At 41.3% G+C, this 19,075-nt stretch overlaps 1 protein-coding gene across 2 annotated transcripts in view; it reads right to left on the bottom strand.

The window, feature by feature from the left end:
* Positions 1-19,075, bottom strand: part of AOAH (acyloxyacyl hydrolase) — an 82,202-nt gene that overhangs the window by 29,079 nt on the left and 34,048 nt on the right. For both annotated transcript variants that reach the window (XM_026844014.1, XM_026844015.1), the window contains 8 exons: positions 16,745-16,815; positions 14,408-14,468; positions 13,833-13,903; positions 12,594-12,642; positions 12,108-12,156; positions 10,883-10,977; positions 2,614-2,705; positions 130-212 (listed from right to left, as the gene is read on the bottom strand). In XM_026844014.1, coding sequence (XP_026699815.1) covers positions 130-212; positions 2,614-2,705; positions 10,883-10,977; positions 12,108-12,156; positions 12,594-12,642; positions 13,833-13,903; positions 14,408-14,468; positions 16,745-16,815 — 571 coding nt within the window. The remainder of the gene's footprint in view (positions 1-129; positions 213-2,613; positions 2,706-10,882; positions 10,978-12,107; positions 12,157-12,593; positions 12,643-13,832; positions 13,904-14,407; positions 14,469-16,744; positions 16,816-19,075) is intronic.

The raw sequence follows: 19,075 nt of genomic DNA, 5'->3' as shown, positions 1-19,075 counted from the left end.
TCTAATTTTCTGTAAGAAACACATGCAATTAGGAAGGGTTATCTCTTTGTTTCTGAAAGATGTTCATTAATGCAGCATCAAGTATGAGACTAGTAAAGTTTTTAAAAAAAGTGAAAAAACTTAACATACCATTCTGGGAAATGTTCTGTAAGTCTCTGTGATTACAGCGATTTCTCCTGCGTAAACGTAGATACAAAGAGTCTGTCCACCCTCTGAAATAAATTGAGAAAATGAAAGCTGCTAAATTCATATGATACTGATGAAAACACAGCTGATATTAAAAGTGAAGTATGTCCTTATCTCTGAACAACTCTGTGAACCAGTTATGTATATACTTCTATTTCACCATCTCTCTTTTTTTTTTTTTTTTTTTTCATCTTGAACAGGGTGGCCTAAAATAACAGCCAAAGATATCATCTCAGAAACTATAAATTGATGGAGAGTTTCTTTGAAACTGTTCCATCCAGGATGCTTTTGTCCTGGACTTTCAGATAAGGTGTTTAAAAACCTTTTTCTTACACATCATTTATCAAAACAATCCTGTTGATTGCTCATTGACTTTTCAATTGGTTGTTTTGGAACAGTAAATAAAAGAGAAGAAATATTGGCAGGACATTCATTTCCCAATGAATAAATCTTAGACGGATTGATCTGAAAACAAGTTATGCTTGACTGTGATTAGTTCTCTCCTTTACTTTGCACTGCTGAGGAAAATGAAAATGCAAATCAAAAGGATAGAGCCCAAAGGGAAACTGGTGAGAAGATCATGCTCCCAGCCATGAGTACATGGTCATCTCTATCAGGGCTGATGATTTTGTGTTTGAACTTAGTCACCAAAGGAATCAGATAAATACCATGGCTTAAGAACAGCAAACCTGGATGAATGCAGAGAAACAGAAGACAACAATAAGTTTTGAAATCAACAATAAAATGTAACTACCTACATAAAAACTCATGATAACATCAACCAGTCACCATGCAACGGGCTACGCAAGAAACGCCTGAGCTGTTTGGTTTTCAGCATAGCAGGCAGGTGGATGAGGAGAAGCAAACAGACCTTCTGTGTCAGAGGATACTGGTTAAAATGCAGTGTCTCTGTTCACCCATCATGGGGTGGGAAAGACGGGCACGGACTGCATCAGATCAGTTTGTATCTCTATTCCTGCAGGCTTGGATAAATGGGAGGTTTCCACTGCACGTTGCCAACCAGTCTCCACCACACTTAGTCGTTGTGGTGTAGGGATTTTGAACTACCTTCTCTTAAAAACATCTTGAAGTCCCGAGCAGTCCTTTTTTTTTTTTTTTTTTTTTTTTTTTTTTTTTTTTTTTTTTTTTTTTTTTTTTCTTCCAGACATAGAAGATTAAAAACTGAACACTGAACCAAGGTCTATCACTGACACCTTCAGGGTCAATACTAAGCTCTGATCACTTGTGAACTTCAGATTCTTTGAGGCCTAGTTAAATACTGTGTTTTGAGTAGATGGACACTGGAATAGAGTTTTAAAGATCGGTTTTGCTGCTGACTCTGAGAGAGGAGGCTGCATAGGTCCTCTCTGTTGGCTCGTCAAGTAGTCTACCATCTTAAAGCATACACTGTGTGAATGTAGCTGAGGCTGGGAGCCTAGTTTTTGCACAGGGAGAAAAAAGGAAGCAAAAAGTAGAAGTGTATGCTGCAACAGATATTTTTCCTGGAAAAGAAAATATCCTGCCAACTTTTAAATTCTGTTGGTAGAGAGCCTCTTTAGGCTTGACTCATGCTTGGTTTGGCATTTCACTATATTCATGACCTAGTGTAGACATACAAAATAAAAATTATCTGAAACTCAGGTGAGACCAGACACTGTTGATGGCTGTATCCTTCAGTTCTGGCAGGAGTCAAGGGCCTCGCAATGCTGGCCAGAAAGGTGATTAAGAAAATTATGATCTTTTTTTAACTTCAGAGTTAAAACTGCAGGCATTTCAAGGTATTTTCTTTGTGTTTGGACTGTATTTTACTTCCCTTCTGGCAGACACTTCTTTTTTTTTTTTTTTTTCCATCTATCCCTGCATCCTCCCTATCCACATGAGCCAATGTAACACAGCAAATTAGGTCACAGGCATTTCCAAATTCTTCTTTTGCTACTTCCTTCTAAATGTGAAAAAAAAGAAGAAAGATTGTCCCAAAAAGGGGAACACCATGAAATGTCCCTGGAATTACCATTTATTCCACTGTTTCAGTAACAAAAAGGAAACAGAAAGAAAAGGGAAAGAGAAAAACCTGTGAGAAGGAAAAAGCTAATTTTTGTTAGTTTCAGCAAAGCTTCCTTCTCCCTACCACAGAATTCTGAAAAAAAAGTGAGTTTGGGTTTTATTTCTTCATTCTTTATATTTCTAAATTACAATTTGACCAATTCTAAAACTTACCCTGAATTTCAGGAAAACTGGGCTAGGGTACTATGCATTGTCTGTATATTCTTTTAAATCCCTGGATCTGGTGTCAATCTTGGTTTTAGAAAGAGCAGAAGCACAGCTGACTAGCATTGTCATCTTTCCTTTCAAGCACTTCTTTTTCTTGCTGTGCTTTGAGGGACCTTGAGACTTGCTACAATTTGACCACCCTGCCTGTTGGCTTACCCGATGGTGGAGTTCAGAAATCCAGTGATCTCTGAGAACTGGGGCCAGTCAAGCTCGTCAGTGAAAGCCATTGGGAGATTGGCAAATGATTTCTGAAAGAGAAATTTTTAACACAGCATGGTTTCACCTTCACAGACAAACCACCCTTTCAACAAACTCGAGCACTTTGGAGCATTAGCCGGACAGCAGCCATTGTAACTTTAGCTGTAGCAGTAATTATTTACGCATATGATGAAAAGATTAACTTCTGTAAGATGGGCATATCAAGATACAGAAGAAGGAAAAGCAGAAGAGATATCTGAATTGCATCTCCCTGGCACTTTTTAATTCTGGAAGAGCCCCAAACTATTCCTGACATGGAGCACACATTGCAGGTGCAGACCCCCAGTGAGGCAGCTATTTGCTGCAGCATTTGTCCTGTCCAACAGTGGGTGCCCTTCCTTGGGCACAGGAAGAGATGACAGCGTGATGTCCTCGGAGTATATGGCTCCTCTGCCCTCTTCAGCAGGATGAACTGTGAACATCTGACCCCCTAAAAAACCTGTGCCTGGTCCTCACTGCAGATTTCAGGGCTGGCACTGAAGCAACAGAGTCAGAAAGGCCCCTGGGCAAGGCAGGGACTGGGGAGAAAAACATGCAGTCTGCCATGCCCTTCCCACACAAATAAATGCAACCTTTACCCTTCTCCGCTTTTGCTGGTATTAGTCCCTAATGTTGTCTTTAAGCACCTGCTTCTGCAAAAGCCTCTATGAAGATGCAAGTCATGTTGCACATTCAAAACACAGTGCCATGTTCATTTCCACTTGGATTTCTGAATGTGCCAACAATCAGGAAAGGCGAGAAAAATTGAGAAATTTCACCACTTCAGAAGGACGAGAACATGGAGTAAATTTTCATCTTCTCCTAGTCCAGGCTCGCAAAGACAAATGCATAAATCCAGCATGCTCATAATGAAAAACTGCTGATGAAAAAGGTAATAACCAAAAGAAGGTCAAAACACAAAATCAGAGAATTTACAGGCTGGTTTAATCTGTATAATTTATTAGCTTCATTTCTTTTCAAGCAGGTTTCCTTAAACCCCCACTGCTATAAACAGCAAGCAGGTAGGTAATTCTTTCTCCAGAATGGTCAGAGATAACTGAGGAGCCACAGAAGAGCTAAATCTTGCAGTCCCCACCAAGTCCTCATTCCCAGAAAATTATCATTTAGGTAAATGGGAGCTATGCTTGTGAACATGCCTATGGGTTTTGACTGCAAGAGGATGGGAAGAGATGCAGGGAAAGGGGAGGAGAGGCGAGAAAGAGGGGGTTGTGGGGGTGAAGAGATCCTGAAGCCAAGCTCTGAGCAGCCTAATGCACAGCAGATGCCAGTTTAAAGCATGTAACTGCATATTTGACCTACTTACAGTAGGTCTGCATTAGTTACCAAGGTGAAAATGGGTCTGACTTAATTATCTTTCAGCTGGTTCTCTCTCTGTCTCTCACACATATGTATGTGTCCTTGTGTGTATCTGTGTGTACATATACACAGATATAAAAGTTATTAGTTTTTTGAGACTGGAGGGAACTTCCAAATCTGTCTTCTTCAAAGCCAAAAATTTTGTGTGCAAACAAGCACTTAATCCAAGGGCACAACTATGAGCAGCAGTGGAAGGGTACGGTGTGGTTTGGCCATTTGCGGTATTTGCCTCCTCGTAGCTTTGTGTTAAAGGTGACAGAAATATTGAAATAGTCACTTAGCATAGAACAGACTATAGATCTGATCTCTTATAAGTCACAGCATATAGAAGTATAAAAAGAGCCCCAAAATGATTAAATATTTTTAAAACAAATCCTTCTATGACCTGTTCTCTCATTATATCCTGTTGGCACTCCAAAACAACATTTTCACTGTACAAGTCCCAATAATTTTTAACTATATATTTTTTTTTTCTTTCCCCTGTAAACATAGCTTAAATATGAATTAGCCAGAACCTAATTGAGTTGCAAATCAGTTTGGAAAGGAACATTTGAGCCTAGAATTATAGTTGCATTTGAAAACTGTATATACGTTTAGCATTCACACTGTTCCAGCAAAGCACTTAAAGCCAGACTTTTGAAGACATTTCAGGACCGAAGGGCAAAGATGAGTAGTTAATAGAAATTTCAGAAGAATGTTTAGACCTTGAACTCTGCAGCAATGTAGTTGGAAAGCATGGTCTAACAGACTGCGTTTTGCTTAGTCTCAGATGCAAATGTGTCCCAGTCTAGAGGTGGATCTATGTTGACTTTTAACTTAAAACTCTTCTGAGCACAGTCTTGTTTAAATACCATTCTCTAGACTATTCTGGCTGAGAAACCGTGCTTCAGCCTACGTGCCAGATTTTAGCAGAGAATGATTAGAAAGTTATTCCAGCTTATCTTCAAATGACATATTTTAGCCTCAAATGATCTAGATGGGTCTCAGTTCAAAGGAACACCCTCACCTCCTAGATGTGTCCTACCTTGAAATACATCTCCCCAAATCTTTCCTCTTCTTTTGCACTGGGCAGCCAAAGCCATGGATGGTGCTAAATGCACACACAACAAACTACACTGGACCAAGTTAACTTAAATGGAAGAAGGTTCAGTGTTGCTATGGCAGTAGATTTTCAAAATCAGGACACAAAAGGGTACTGGAAACTTAACACTCATATGAGCCTTTAGAAATTACAGTTGCAGAAATCCTGAAAGCCCTAATGTATCCTTTAATTTGAAGGGGAATTGAATATTTGCTTTTATACTGACTGATGTTCAAATCATTGTGATAGCATTAAGTACCACAGATGACTTTCTTATTCCAAGTATACAAATAAGCAAACCTTAAAGCTCTTGGGGAAAGCACAACCTATTTTTTTAAAAAAAAGCATGTATGACATTTCTGTTCTGTAAAGCTGCAAGTGACATAAATCTGAAATTAGCAAAATTATTACCTTATACCCTCCAAAATGCAGCATCTTAGTCACCACAGTACTATCTGGCAGAAACTTCCTTGCAATTCACTGGATTTAGATGGAAGATAGAGAACAATTTTAATAAGATTTTCACAGATCAAACCCTGTATTTTTCTAGTGGTGCAAAAAAAGAAGTCAGTGGCATGAGTGTTGGGACATGCTGAACCCACATTTAAAGAAATTATGAATTTTTTTAATAGGAAATATATACTATGAAACAGTAACTTTAATGCAACCTGAGAACCCCTTGAGTTTTTTTGGCAAATAGATATTTACTGGATTACAGATAGATGTGGGATTTATTTTTCTCTTTATTCAGCATGAAATAGGGATCCAAGAGTTTTAAAATGCATCATCCTAGAAAGGGTATAATTTCCAGCACATTTATAAATACAGTGCTTTTATCTCCAGATAAAATTGTCTTTAAAATGAGATTTAAAAAGAAGCTTCTATTCCAGACATAAAACAGAAAAATGCTGCATTTAGTAGCTATTTGGAAGTCAATTGTAAGCAGATGGACAGAGCAGCAGGAGCACAATATCCATCGCTAGACACACCAGTGTTTTCAACATTAGCATTCCACAAAAACCATCCACCTCACAAAACCCCCAGTATTTCTTCTGCTTTGCTAAACCTCATCAAGTGCATGTCTACTGCATTACGCTTCATTTTTAGTGTCTGAATTTTCAGGTCAAAGGAATGAACATTCAGCTGAATTCTTGCTGAACCTTTTAAAAGTAGAAAAGTCCGGCAAATCCAAAACAGTAGAAAGCCAAAATAAAGTTGCCTCATCCCCTTCTTACAGCTGTATAATTCTCTTCCTGTAATTGCACTCTGGGCGCTTGGGGATTTACTGGAGTGATGGCAGATTAAAGACAAAGCCACATGCTCGGCTGCCTCTTCAGGCACAGGCAGGAAGGTATCCTCAGTGATAGTCCCAACATAATTTTTTCTGCATTTGCTGCACCTCAGCTAGGTCCCTGTAGGATAGATTTTGAGACTCAGCAGTACCAGGTTGGTCAAAAACTTCAAAATCAAGGTACTTGCAACTTCCCTTAGTGCTACATAGGGTGGGGTGGTATTTTAGTTGTTTTGTTTTCAACCGGAGAAATAACATGCTTGAGCTATAACTTTCAAAGATGTGTCCACCTTGTGACGGACATTTTCCACACAAAGTAGTGCCTCCTTACTCTCTTTGCAGGAAGAACATACTCTAAGAGGGATGATAACTGCATTTGTGACTGGCTCTTAGTCAAAGGCTTTGGAAATAGTACTGGAAAACATGAGTCCCCACTTTAACATAGTGCACTTCTTAAACTCAACAGCAGACAAAATGGGCTGAGAGTGCCTGCAGCTGCATCAGTGAGGGCAGGCTGGCACTCGGGTGCTTGCAAGTTCCACCCCCCTGAACAGCCTCCTTGACAAATGCATGAACATGATCCAGGGCTCTGCATTTGGTCACTCAGGTTTAAGAAAACAGGAAGACCAGAAGGCACTATAGGGACCTGATAAGAGACAAGTGAATGATGCAACTTGATGCATTCCTTGACATGGAACGTATGACGGGCATGTCCCCCGGCACTGGATTACATGGGAGGATATCACCCCTGTGAGAGGGCAATACTAAGTGGGCAGTAAGTTCCCAGCTAGACTGGGAAATCCAAAATTCAGTATGTAACAGCTTCCTAAACCTGGTCTTAAGACAGGGGAGCAGGGATCTGAATTCCAAAGCTCTTCAGCCCAAATACCCTTCTGGTCACCCTCATGCTGATCATCCAGTTACCCAAACGACATCCCAAGCCTGCTTCAGTAAGGAAATTACTCATTCACATTCTCTTTCTTCCCTCACTCATTCTTACCGCTCCTTTGCATGGTAGACTATTTGCAGCATAATCAGGGAAAGCAACCATTCAGCAAAGCCTCTTAATCACATTCTCAGCATCTCTCCTGAAAAATTATTTCCCCATGTAATTAGCTTTAAAACAGGAATTAACAGCTGCCACTGATGTGGTGCTGTTTAACAGAAGGGCCCACAGCGTTGTTACCAAGTGTAAATTCTACATTTGTATATGTAGACACTTGCATACGTGCACATGTATAAGGTTAGATATAAATAAGAAATATATTAAATATATAGAGCATATGAAATATAGAAAAACATTAATGTAATCGAACAATACACTTAATAAATCTGAATTAACTGACACATGACATTTTCCTTGTACACATGATAAAAATCCTGGGCAGGGTGGGGGAAAAATTCTTAGTTGGACTTCCATGTAGAGGGTTGAGATTCTACTGAAATTAAAATTAAAGCTTTGAACTGACTTTAGTGTTAACTGTAGAGAAAACCATTTGATAGACTAATTTTTCTATGTTTTATCAAAGAAATTTTGGCAGAGCCAAAATGAAGTGTTTTGAGTTTGACAGCATGGGGGAACAGCAGGTACACAAGGCTAATGCCTTCTCCTCCTCTCTCAGAGCCCTAACTTCAAATTCTTGCTGTGGTCCCAGATTAAGGATGCTTTCTGTGAGATTAGGACATAGACTCTCCACGCTCTCTGTGGTCACAAAACCTTCTCTGTATGTGCTTAGAAATTCTCCTCGAGGAAGGCCTTGCACTGAAAAAAGACTGAAGCCAGTTAATTTGTTAATTAAAGCTACAGATGAAGGATATTTACCAGTGGTGTTTAATACTACACATCAAGAGACAACAGTATTGCACCTTCACAACCCCGAGGCAGCTAAATTGCTGGTATTGCCATTCTACACACAGAAAGCAAGACACAGAGGACAACTAAGAGGAAGAGGCAGTGACAAAGTCTGAATTAGCTCGGAAATTTTTTTTGCTATCACTTTTGAACTCAGGTGACAACTTTCTTACTTAAGGGGAGCTGCAAATTAAAGGGCTTTTTACTATGGTTAGAGTTTAAATACAAATACTAGTTTTTTTAATATAACTGAACTCTCTGTATCTCTGCATTAATATTTAACTGCTGTATTTTTGCCAGGTCAGTAGGAAAGCTTGCAAACAGTCCTCGAAAAGAACTTGTTCTTTTCTATCCCAAATCTTGTGTACCCTAGGCACCTGGGCGGCTGTGCAGTGCACTACTGTAGAGCTCAGCTAGTTGTAGGAGGGCTGCATTTCCTGCGAGGTAATTACTGCAGCTCTGCTCTGTCCTGGGTAGCTATAACTGACTTTTTCAAGTTCCACTACATTACCAACATACTGTGCCATACCCCTCTCAGAGGTCTGTCTGACGTTGCCCAGCTCAGGGTACCCAGCATCTGAAGGGACATAAGGTTGTCTATACTATCCTTTTTACCTTTTTCTGCTAGCTCCCATAAGTGCCATTTTCAGCAATACTTTAATGCATCCCTTTCTTACTGGGCTCAGAACAGACGCTAGCCACGGTGCCTTGTACTGGTGCATGAGAGACATCTCTCCCAGGAATGGCTTGCAGCGGCTCTGGGTCTGCGTGTGAAATCCAGGCTTCTTTTTTACTTATTCGTATATTGTATTTATCTTCGCCAGTTCCAGTGATGTCTTAACTTCTTTTATTTCATGTGCTGTGAGTGCAGTGACTACAAAAGGCCAGAGAGTGAACACATCTCTCTTTGCTCTCCTTGCCCCAGTGCAGAGCAGTGGCTATAACTTGGAGTCACCCTTTCTGCAAAGCAAAGCAGCCCACTTCTTCTCCAGCCAGTCCGTGATCTTCCCCACATGCTGGTCAGATGGACTTGAGCAGTGAAAGCATTTATTTGTGGGGCCTTACACAGAGAGCACCAGTTCCCTTCCCATGCAAGTTGCTGTGTACCGATCAGACAGTAACAAGGTGGCATCAAAACTCACTTTATAATCTGCCCTTCAGCTCCTGACCTTGAAGTTTCTGTCTTTGCATGCCATTACTAGACCTCAACCCATCCAGCTAGTCGACCAGCAAGCTTCAAGCAAGAGAAATGTTTTCTAAACGTTCATTAGAGTGATAACAAAATGCTGACATAGTCTAAAACTATTCTTGCCTATACGGCTCTGCTACCAACGTTACTGCCAGAATCATCATCACCATCAGTATTATTACCATCTTTAATAGACAAGATAATCTCAATTATCATTAGTGCTAATTTATTAAGCTCATCATCAGCTCTGTCATCAGTGTCACTCGCCTAATCGTTGCTCATAAACTTCCAACAAAGAAAAACAACTGCTAATCTGCAACATTCAGCACTGGGAGCAAAAGTAGGAAGATATACAAAACTCTTAGACCTCCAACAGCACCGTAAATACTGACATTTTGGAATAAGTATTGTTCTCCAGAAAATGTCCATGTCCTTCTTCTACAGAGCCCAGTGGAGGAATAGCAGGTTTTCATCAGGGAAGGTGGGCAATGATGATCTATCTGCTCACCCCTCTGCAACAGACCCTTGTGCAGAGGATAATGCACGGTCATCCCTGGCTAGGGAGTGATGCTGGCTCGGGATAGGAAACAACAGTGAAGGACAGGAGCATACCTGCATGTTTATCTCCACCCTCCAATTACAGCTTGCTACAATGATCTTTTCCTCTCAATTATTTCATTCCACACCAGTGAACTGCAACAGCTGAGGCTCAGCATAATTCACAGTCAGGCGAATTTTGCTGTTTGAAAATGGGAAATGTTGGGATATTGCCCAAAGATAGACATCAGTGTGGGAGCAATATTTTACAGTCACTGCAGAAACTCCTCCCTTTAGGACATCCATTAGAAACCCTTGGATGACCCTCAAAACACCTGCAGATGTATTTGTTCAACAAGCCTCAGAGCCTGAACACTGGAGTCACGAGACCTATTTCACATATGCCACAGATGAGGGAAAACAATCCAGAACACATCATTTCAAAGCCAGCTGCCTAAAAAGAATTTTCTGGACTGTCAGCAGGGTCACTTCTGCAACAGAGCAAGGAGCCATATCAACAAGCCCGCTAGCAGCAGGACTGTTCCCACAGACAGCATGGGTCTCCTCGAGCTTCAGGCACGTGTGTGGAAAGCCAGATGTCCTGGTTTGAGTCTCTGGCCCAGCACTGGGCCACTGAAGCCAAACTCTTCCCTGACGCGATTGCACAGATGTAAGAGGAGCAGTGGTAGCACTTCAGAAGAGCAGCTGCAGGAGGGGACTGACATACGTGAGACCATAACTATAAATTCCAGTGCAATGAGGCATTTTGCACTTGTTTCCTTTTGGCAACCTGCAGCATGGGAGAAAGCAACCAGCAACCAGCGGTGGAGTTGTTTCAGCAACCCAAACACGATTGCTCACCGCTGACATCTGCGTGACTGTCATCCACTCAGGAGGGATGTGGAAGTGAGCGCCGGCTGAGTCTCCCAACAGCACAACCCCTTGCGAGTCTGCACCTAATTAACACATTTTATTAGTCACAAGAGCAGAAAGAGCAAACTGAAACAGAGCATGAAGAGCAACGCTTAAAGAGCAACAGCAATGGCAGCTGATGGAGTCACGGGCAACTGGCTACACTACCCTTGGTGTAGCTGAAATGTTTAGACCCTGCAATGGGATTTTTGCTCCATCTGCAGCAAAAACCAGGCATGTGCCAACAACTCTAGAGAAACAACTGGGGACTGGGCATGAAAAACAGGGAGAGGTCTTGCTATTCAGAAAAAATCCTGGTTGTATTCAGGGATGGATGTGTTATTTCAGCAGAGGCTCTGCTGTGCAGCCAACATTTATTTTTACTACCCATAGAATATGTGTTAAAAAGTACTTAAACATTTAGGGAAATCGGATTACTCAGGAAATTGCTCAAAGTTCCGTATAACAGAACTGGGTGGTGGATGTGCTACTCATATGAGTATTTCTGCTAGAACAATCTGGCTGGTTTATAATTAATGTTACTTAGCATTTGTAGATTGCCTTTCATCTAAAAATGTTGAAAAGTCTTGCCAGGCAATGGTTCATCTGCAGGATGCTGATTAAATGTAAGGCAAGGTGAGCAGCAACTGTAGTCACGGCTGTTTAGTAAGGGTGTTACTTGTGCGTATGTGTATACACACACACCCACGCCGCTGTCAGGGAGATCAGCTGATGTCATCACTTCACCTCTTTAAGGCCTTCTTCAGAAAAATATCAGCCCAATTGCTGGTATTTACAGCAACGGGTCAAACTGGACAAACGCAGATGTTAAACCGCTCTTCTTAACCCCAAGGCCATCCCTCTGGGTTAGGCTTCAGGCACCACAGAGGACGCAGAGGTGACATCTCCATTTGCCGCTGTCCCTGATTTATGCATTTCAACTTAATAACTGAGCTGGCTTTTAACAGGAAATTACCAGCAGCCTGTGCTTTTCACATTTCATCTTTGCCCATCCTCAAGATAAAAAAAAGATAGTATTTTGCCTTTCTCATAAAGCTGTAAAGCTTGTCTTTCCCCTACATTGGCAATGACCGTGAAAATATTAAAATATTTGCAAAATGAATACAAAAGACACAATTTTTTTTTTTTTTTTGTATGAACTGTAAAGATTTACCTTTGCAGAATTTCTCCTCATAGGGAAGTCCATCTTTTGGATCCACACCCTGTTGGAGGAGAGAAGGGGGAGATAATACTATGTACCTAGCACTTGAAAAATGGCAGTGCAAAACAGAGGCTGAGAATTTAGTTCTCGAATATTTGCCTAGAGGAAGCACTGCATCATAATAATTATGCTTTCCATTACATTATTTTAATAAGTATATGTACATTAAAATTAATTATAATAGCTATAATTTAAATAATCATAAGCATCAATAAACAAACTTCTCTCATCACTGCTTTGTCTATGTTACCTTAGTTTTTAACAAACACAGTTTTATTACTTGGAATATCAAAGGCAGTAAGTAAGTAGGAGCAATCCAAACCAGTTTATAAACCAGAATAAATAAAAAAAAAGAAACATTTGCAGACAAATTCAAAGGGAGGAAAAAGAAAAGCAGCAATCAGGAAGGAAGTATAAGGTGCAATTTCATTTACTTACCCATATGCCATTGCAGTTAGAATCACTTTTCACATCCCAATTATCAGGACTAAAACAGAGTTACAAAAGGATATACAGAAAATAAAGTAAAAGGGGCTTTTGAGGAAATCAGATCCTTGGTGCCGTTTTTCACTAAGAATATAAAATAATTAGAAATTCCTTTCTGCACAGCGGGGTGGGGTTTTTTCCCTCTTTGAATCTAGGAGAGGTGCTTTTTCCTAGCAAAATGCAATATTAATTTAAAGTTAATACTGGAAGTTGCTAAATTAAACTTTTAGTCTGCACATTCACTTAGGTGAAGTGAATGGGGATGATTTTTGCAGCGGACAGACCCTTTTTCCCTGCCCTTTTCCTTGCTTTTAAGTGTTGACTGAAATCCACCAAGCTCCTCACTACCAATTCAGTGTGCGGTGATGAAGATTTGCTCAGGCCTCTTTTACAGGGAGACTCAGTCTATTCAGTCTGGCCCTACACATGGGAATCTCTAAGTCCATTTCTGCTAATGCAGGTGTGCTGCCCAGGCTGAGGGCACACAGTTCTTCCAAGCCCACACCCTTAAATTCAGCTTATCGAGTCACAAGCTGTTTAAAGTCTAGGCTTTAAAAACACTCCTGGTTAACAACTTCTTAACAAAGCCTTGGTAGAGGAGACCTTTATATTTGAAAGAATATTTTGAGTGCAGGGTAAAATAGCAAGAGTGAGGGACCAAGGCCATGCTGTTATGACTGGCTGTGCTCTCCATTTCAGGTGTGCATGGCAGTCCATGCTCAGGCAGCTGGGATGTATTCACCTAGAAGATACTAACTTAGAAAGGCACACATTTAGCTTTGCATTTCCACCAGCACAACAGGATGATTGGATGCTGGAGGTCAGCAGTCAGCCACAAGCACCATTGTTTTGCCCTCCTGCCCTGCTGCTCCCTAAAGTGGACACAGCCTGTGTTAGCTGAAGTGGCACAAGGCCTGCAAGCAAGCCTCAGAAACTTGTTTTCCCTCCCCACCTTTTGTCTGTCTGACCAATTTTGGCTGCAGGTGCTTCAGAGAAATGAAAGAAACCTTTGCACCACCCCTGCTAATGTACCCCGCCCCTGGTCTCAATCATTCCCTCTTGTCTCCATTGCAGTGAAAACAAGCAAAGATCAGTGATGTTCTCTCAGAGTATGGCCAAAACCAAATATGGAGCTCATTCTTCAAGAAGCCACAATTATTAGGAAGCCTTTAAAATAATTAAAAGCTTTACCGTCTGCCAGGGTACACGGTGGTGTTTTTGTCATTGCAGTCTCTGCCTCGCCAGTGATAGCCCCTCAATGTCTAAAAGCCGGGAGAAACACACAGATAGGATGGTCATTGTTACTCTTGCACTTTTAATTTAAAATATCTAAAATGAGAATCTAACTAGAGGTGCTGAAATAAAACCCAGTAAATGGATTGTATTCCAGAGTACTTTTGCTAAGCTTTAATAAATGACATCTTGCACACTTTGGCACAGAAATAAGACAAGCTGGCAATTTAATTTTTTTTTAATGACTTTACTTCACCTCTTATTAATTTGGTAAACAGATCACTTGTCAGCAGAGTGATTTTCTTCTGCAAGAAGCACAGCTTTATATGTGCATGTCCCCAGGTGACATAAATGAATGATTGATTTTTCATCCAGAAAAAACCCTACTTTTCATGACAAAAAAGCCCCACCATTCACTTTATTCCTATATCTATTTTCACATGAACGAATAAGGCTTTGTAGAAAGTAGGAGGAATTCCATAGACATTCTTATCATCAAGGGATTACTGTACCAAAGGAAAGGCTTTGCTTACCGGGAAAGTACTAAATTTATCTCCATCAAAATCTTCAAAAGGCAGTTTATTTCTTATAACACTGTAAAAAACAAAAACAACAAATGCAGTGTTAACATATGGAAGGGAATCTACTCAGAAAGAAAAAAACACGGTAAAGTCTACAGAATAGATAGTAGCTGGCATGTCATTCATGGCTCCATATACAGTTTTAGCTCCGTGCTTGTACTTCAGCAAAGTGATTATGTCCGAAGGAGCAAATTCTGATTTCTTTCAATATCTGCTGACTGAGCTATGGAGGTGAGGTTGATGGATTCCTGTACGGCTGCAATGTCGAACCTTCAGTCCCTAAAACAAACTAGGACATGAAATCTGTGGCATTAAAAGCAACAAATTTTTGGAAATAAATACTACACTCAGATTCTGCAAATCTGCCAGATATGAAATACTTGTACTTGGGAAAGAGCTGCAGAATGGGGCCTCATGATGTTGGAGACTAACCTTATTCTTTTGTTAAAAACAAATGGCAAATACCCTTTCTCATATTCATCCCTCAAGCCTTTACACTGTCTCTCTGCTGTTGTATTCAGCCTAGGAGACTCACAGTTTGCATACCAGGCTGCAGCTAAACACACACACACACACACACACACACTGCTTATTTTATGGGGTAAAAGAGGATTTAATATGAAGAAGGGCCATACGTGCTGAATTCAGAGGTAGCCTTATGCTTTAACTAAGGATCAGAGTCTCATCTTAAAATTCTGTATCTAGTCCCACAGCCTTCTGGCCATGCTCAAACACATTTGAGTAAAGTATTTCACCCTGAGTGGAGCAATGAAGACCTGAGCTCTCAGTGGTCCCCCATAATGCTCAATTACATTAACCTTTGAAAATTACATCCTTTTTTCCACTGTAACTTCCATTTCCAGCAAACCTATAGGTTTTAGCAGTACCTGAAGCAGGTGTTAAAATGATGGCGTCAGCTCTGTGCCCCTTCCTTTCTAGCTTGGACAAGTGCTAGTTTTTACATGGTGCTGCCCAAGCATGGCACCCCTCTTTAGCTATGGGACACAGCGCACCTACATTGAGCAGCCTTTCACATTTGGCTCAGTAGGCAGCACTCTTTGAATGATATCCTAGTCAGTCTTTCCTTGAAAAGTTGTCTTTCTGAGATTTTGCAACCTCTTGAACTCATAAGAGATGCTGAACTTGGCTCAGAGTCAAATAGGTGCAATGAGGGTGGATTCTTCAGACTGCATGAGCATCAGGATAAGAAAAAATACAGAGGAGACAGGTGACATGCACTCCTGGTGGGTCTTGTAACCCTTATTCTGTCTGTAATTAATAATTTCCACATGCTGCTTTGGGCTACTTCTTCTCTGCAGAAAGGTTGCAAGGAACTGGCAGAGATCCAGACCAGCTAAAAAAGTCCAACTGCCAAACATGCTTTTTGTAGCTATAGAAAGAAGAAAGAAAAAACTAAAGAGAGAGTGCATGACACAGAGATCAGAAGAACTGAACACATTCAATCCAACATATGATACACAATTTGATTCCTGCTTCCACTGCCTGAACTCACGGAGCTCAAACCCAGGTTATTTCAAAGGCACGCACGAGATGTTTCATGTTAATCAGTAAACTCCTGATATTTGCAGGTTCAATTAAATGAGCAGAAATAGGTGATCAGGTTAGTCTCGGCAATCAAATCATTCAAAATATACTGCTGATAATACTGGTTTATTCTTAGATTTGCTTGACTCCTCCAACTCATTGGAGTACATTGACAAATACGCTTTACGAGTAACAGCTCAGTTAAGGTCCTTGGCCTTTCTCAGAAATGGACTCAAAGTCAGCACCTCCGTAAGTTGTTTTTCCTTTCCACCATTCACCTGGGTTTTCTTAAATACCTTGAGATTCTCCTACACTTGGAAACTGCCATTTAATTCATGCTCTCCACAGAGTTATACAGGTGCTGGTGGCCTTCCTGCACTGGGCCATGGGCACCACAACTGTGCCAGCAAATGAAATGGACAGGTTTCTTGGGCTCAGGAAATCTCCGGAGAAAATTGGTTCCCTCTTGGAGGTGTCATGTATTTTGGAGGTGTTGTATATTTGACCTCTAGGACCTGCTAAAATGATGCAAATATTTTAAGTACTGGAAAAGCACAGGGATCCCTCTGAGGAATCTTACTTACCTGAACTTTGTGCAACCTTCCTCTATGTCACCTGGACAGTGGTTTTATGAAGGAAATTAACAGACGTATAGAAAGCTTTGTTAACTGAGGATGATTTTTTGAAAAAAACCAAATCTATCATATTCTGTTTCTCGTTAAGGACTGAAAAATTTATACATACTATTTAATCTTCTCACACAGGTTAGCCAGAAGAGGAAATGCACATACATTTGAGAACCCCATGAAGCTTTTCTGGAGGAAAATAAAATAAAAGAAGACGGATGCATTAGTTCACAGAGGCAGTATGGCTTCAGATATTCAGTGTCAGTAAAGTCCAGAGCTAAATAATATATATTCTTCTAGAAGCATCTGAAAACTCCAGTGATGTCATTAAGGATGCTAAGCCAGAGGATTTAGACCTGACACAGCAGTCAACCTATTTTGACTGAACACTTTACAGAACAACCACTCTTGTTTTCAAAGAGCAGTAATATTAAAAAGGAAGGAAGAAGCTCCTGTGAAACTGTCTTCTCTTATGTACCCAAGTTATTTTTTTCATTATTTTCAAAAATTACTTTTCTCCTGTTTGAGACACATGATGGTATCTGACACAGTGCAAAACTAGTGAAAGCAACACATTGTGGGCCACAAAGCTTGTTTCTGCACACATAGGGAGGGATGGATAGGCTGAAGGATAAGCCCAAAGAAAGAAAATCCAGCACATGCAGAGAATGCCCTTGACTTTTTAATGAGATTTTTACCTGGAAATCTCATAACTAGATTTTATCTTGGCCAGAGTTGCAAGCTGTAAAAGACAGCTGCTGCAGGATACACTCTTTCAACATTAGACCATAGCCATGGGCCAATCCAGTTGATGTTTCAGGTAGCCAGGAGGCTTTAGAAGCTGAGAGAAACCTTCTTAATGAATGATCAAATTATGCAAATACTGTCCTGCATCAGCAATCAGTCCCACAAACGTGCTGCTCATGTGGCTTCACTGTAAGTTCAGGTGGTCTTTAAACACTGAGGGCATTCAAGTGGTCTATAAATACAGAGGGCTACTTGATGCACAGTCTGATTAACTGTATTCACTAAGCCTGCATTCAGCATGTAAATATGAAGCAGATGAGCAGATGGGCATATTCATAACTTTATGCAAAGAAGGGTAATTATTTATATGGTCATAGCATTTAAAAGCTCTGTCCTTGAACCAACTCCCTTGTGTTACACACTTTATATACACAGAGAAAAAAAAAAAAAAAAAAAAGATGGTCCTTGCCCTAATAAGATTACATCCCAAATCTAACATAAAACAGAAAATAAAGGTTGGACTCAGGAGAGGACAATGAAACGCTGTTAGTCACCGTGAAGGGCAGTAACCCCAGTGTATAAACCTCTGAGTGACAAAGGAGAACTTCAAGGCAGCACTGCAGGGCATCGAGGCAGGGGTGCCGGGGTGCATAGGGCATTGCCCTGCAGCTCCAGGGCAGGCAGAAAGGTGTTTGCTTGGACAGGTAACAAGGGATGATGGAAATGAGGGTCTCGTGCTGCCCAGGGCAGGAGGTCAGCCACAGCAGTATGTCACGGTCAGGATCTCAGTGTGGACAGGAGGGCTGCGCAGTGGAGAGGGGATAGAGCCCCTAGTACAAAGATGGCAGCCAACATTTGTATTTGTGGCTGAAGTGAGCAAGCAGCAAGGTGAAGATGAAAAAGAGTGGTACCTTGTGGGGAGACCTGTAGTGGAGGTGGAGCTGTAACAGTGCACATTCTGAAGGATGCAACAGAGAAATCAAAGGAGAAACAAAGGAAGAAAGCCAGGGAGACGAGACAAGAAACCTGAAACACACCCTCCCCCCCCCAATAACTCTCTTCAGTTCTGTCCAACACAATCAAATGACAAGGCTGGGGTCGCACTGGCTTGAAGGGGTCCATGAGGTGGAGGGAGTGTTGGTGGAGTCAAAGGAGAAACCAGAACACAACCACAGACAAAGTGGATAGAAATGGCCAAAAGCAGCCAGAGAGCTGGACCTTTCCTTGAGCTGAAAGACCAGCCTGGTCCCACTGCTGCAGCGCCAGCTGCCCTGCACTCTTTCTGCACCTCTGTATTTAAGCTCCCTGCCAGCCTGTCTGCCTCAGGGCTCCATCCTGCAGCATGGCAGGTGTGAGAGCTGAGAAACCAGGCCTGTGAAAAACTAAGACAAACAGCCTGGGAAAGCAAAAGTTGAGGCTGATTGAAAATACGCCTCAAACACTCGCAAGACAAAACCATGAGTCACAGGGTGCATGCTGTGGAGGTCGAAGCTGATAAGGCTGCCTGATGTATCTGGGGGAGAGAGCCCTGTGGAGACAGGACGGCTCTGCCCTGGCACACCTGGGCAGATTTCAAGGGCCATGTGTCCGGTGAATGAACTTTGCTTCATTATCCACAAAATGCATATTAAAGTTGACACCCCTCAATATGCTAACGAGGGCTGTCATGATCATGCTAGTGACATCATCCCATGAAACACCT

The sequence above is a fragment of the Athene cunicularia genome (assembly GCF_003259725.1).
Source record: "Athene cunicularia isolate RWA chromosome 2 unlocalized genomic scaffold, athCun1 chr2_part2, whole genome shotgun sequence".
Classification (NCBI taxonomy): Eukaryota; Metazoa; Chordata; class Aves; order Strigiformes; family Strigidae; genus Athene; species Athene cunicularia.
This window is presented reverse-complemented; position numbering and strand designations above follow the sequence as displayed.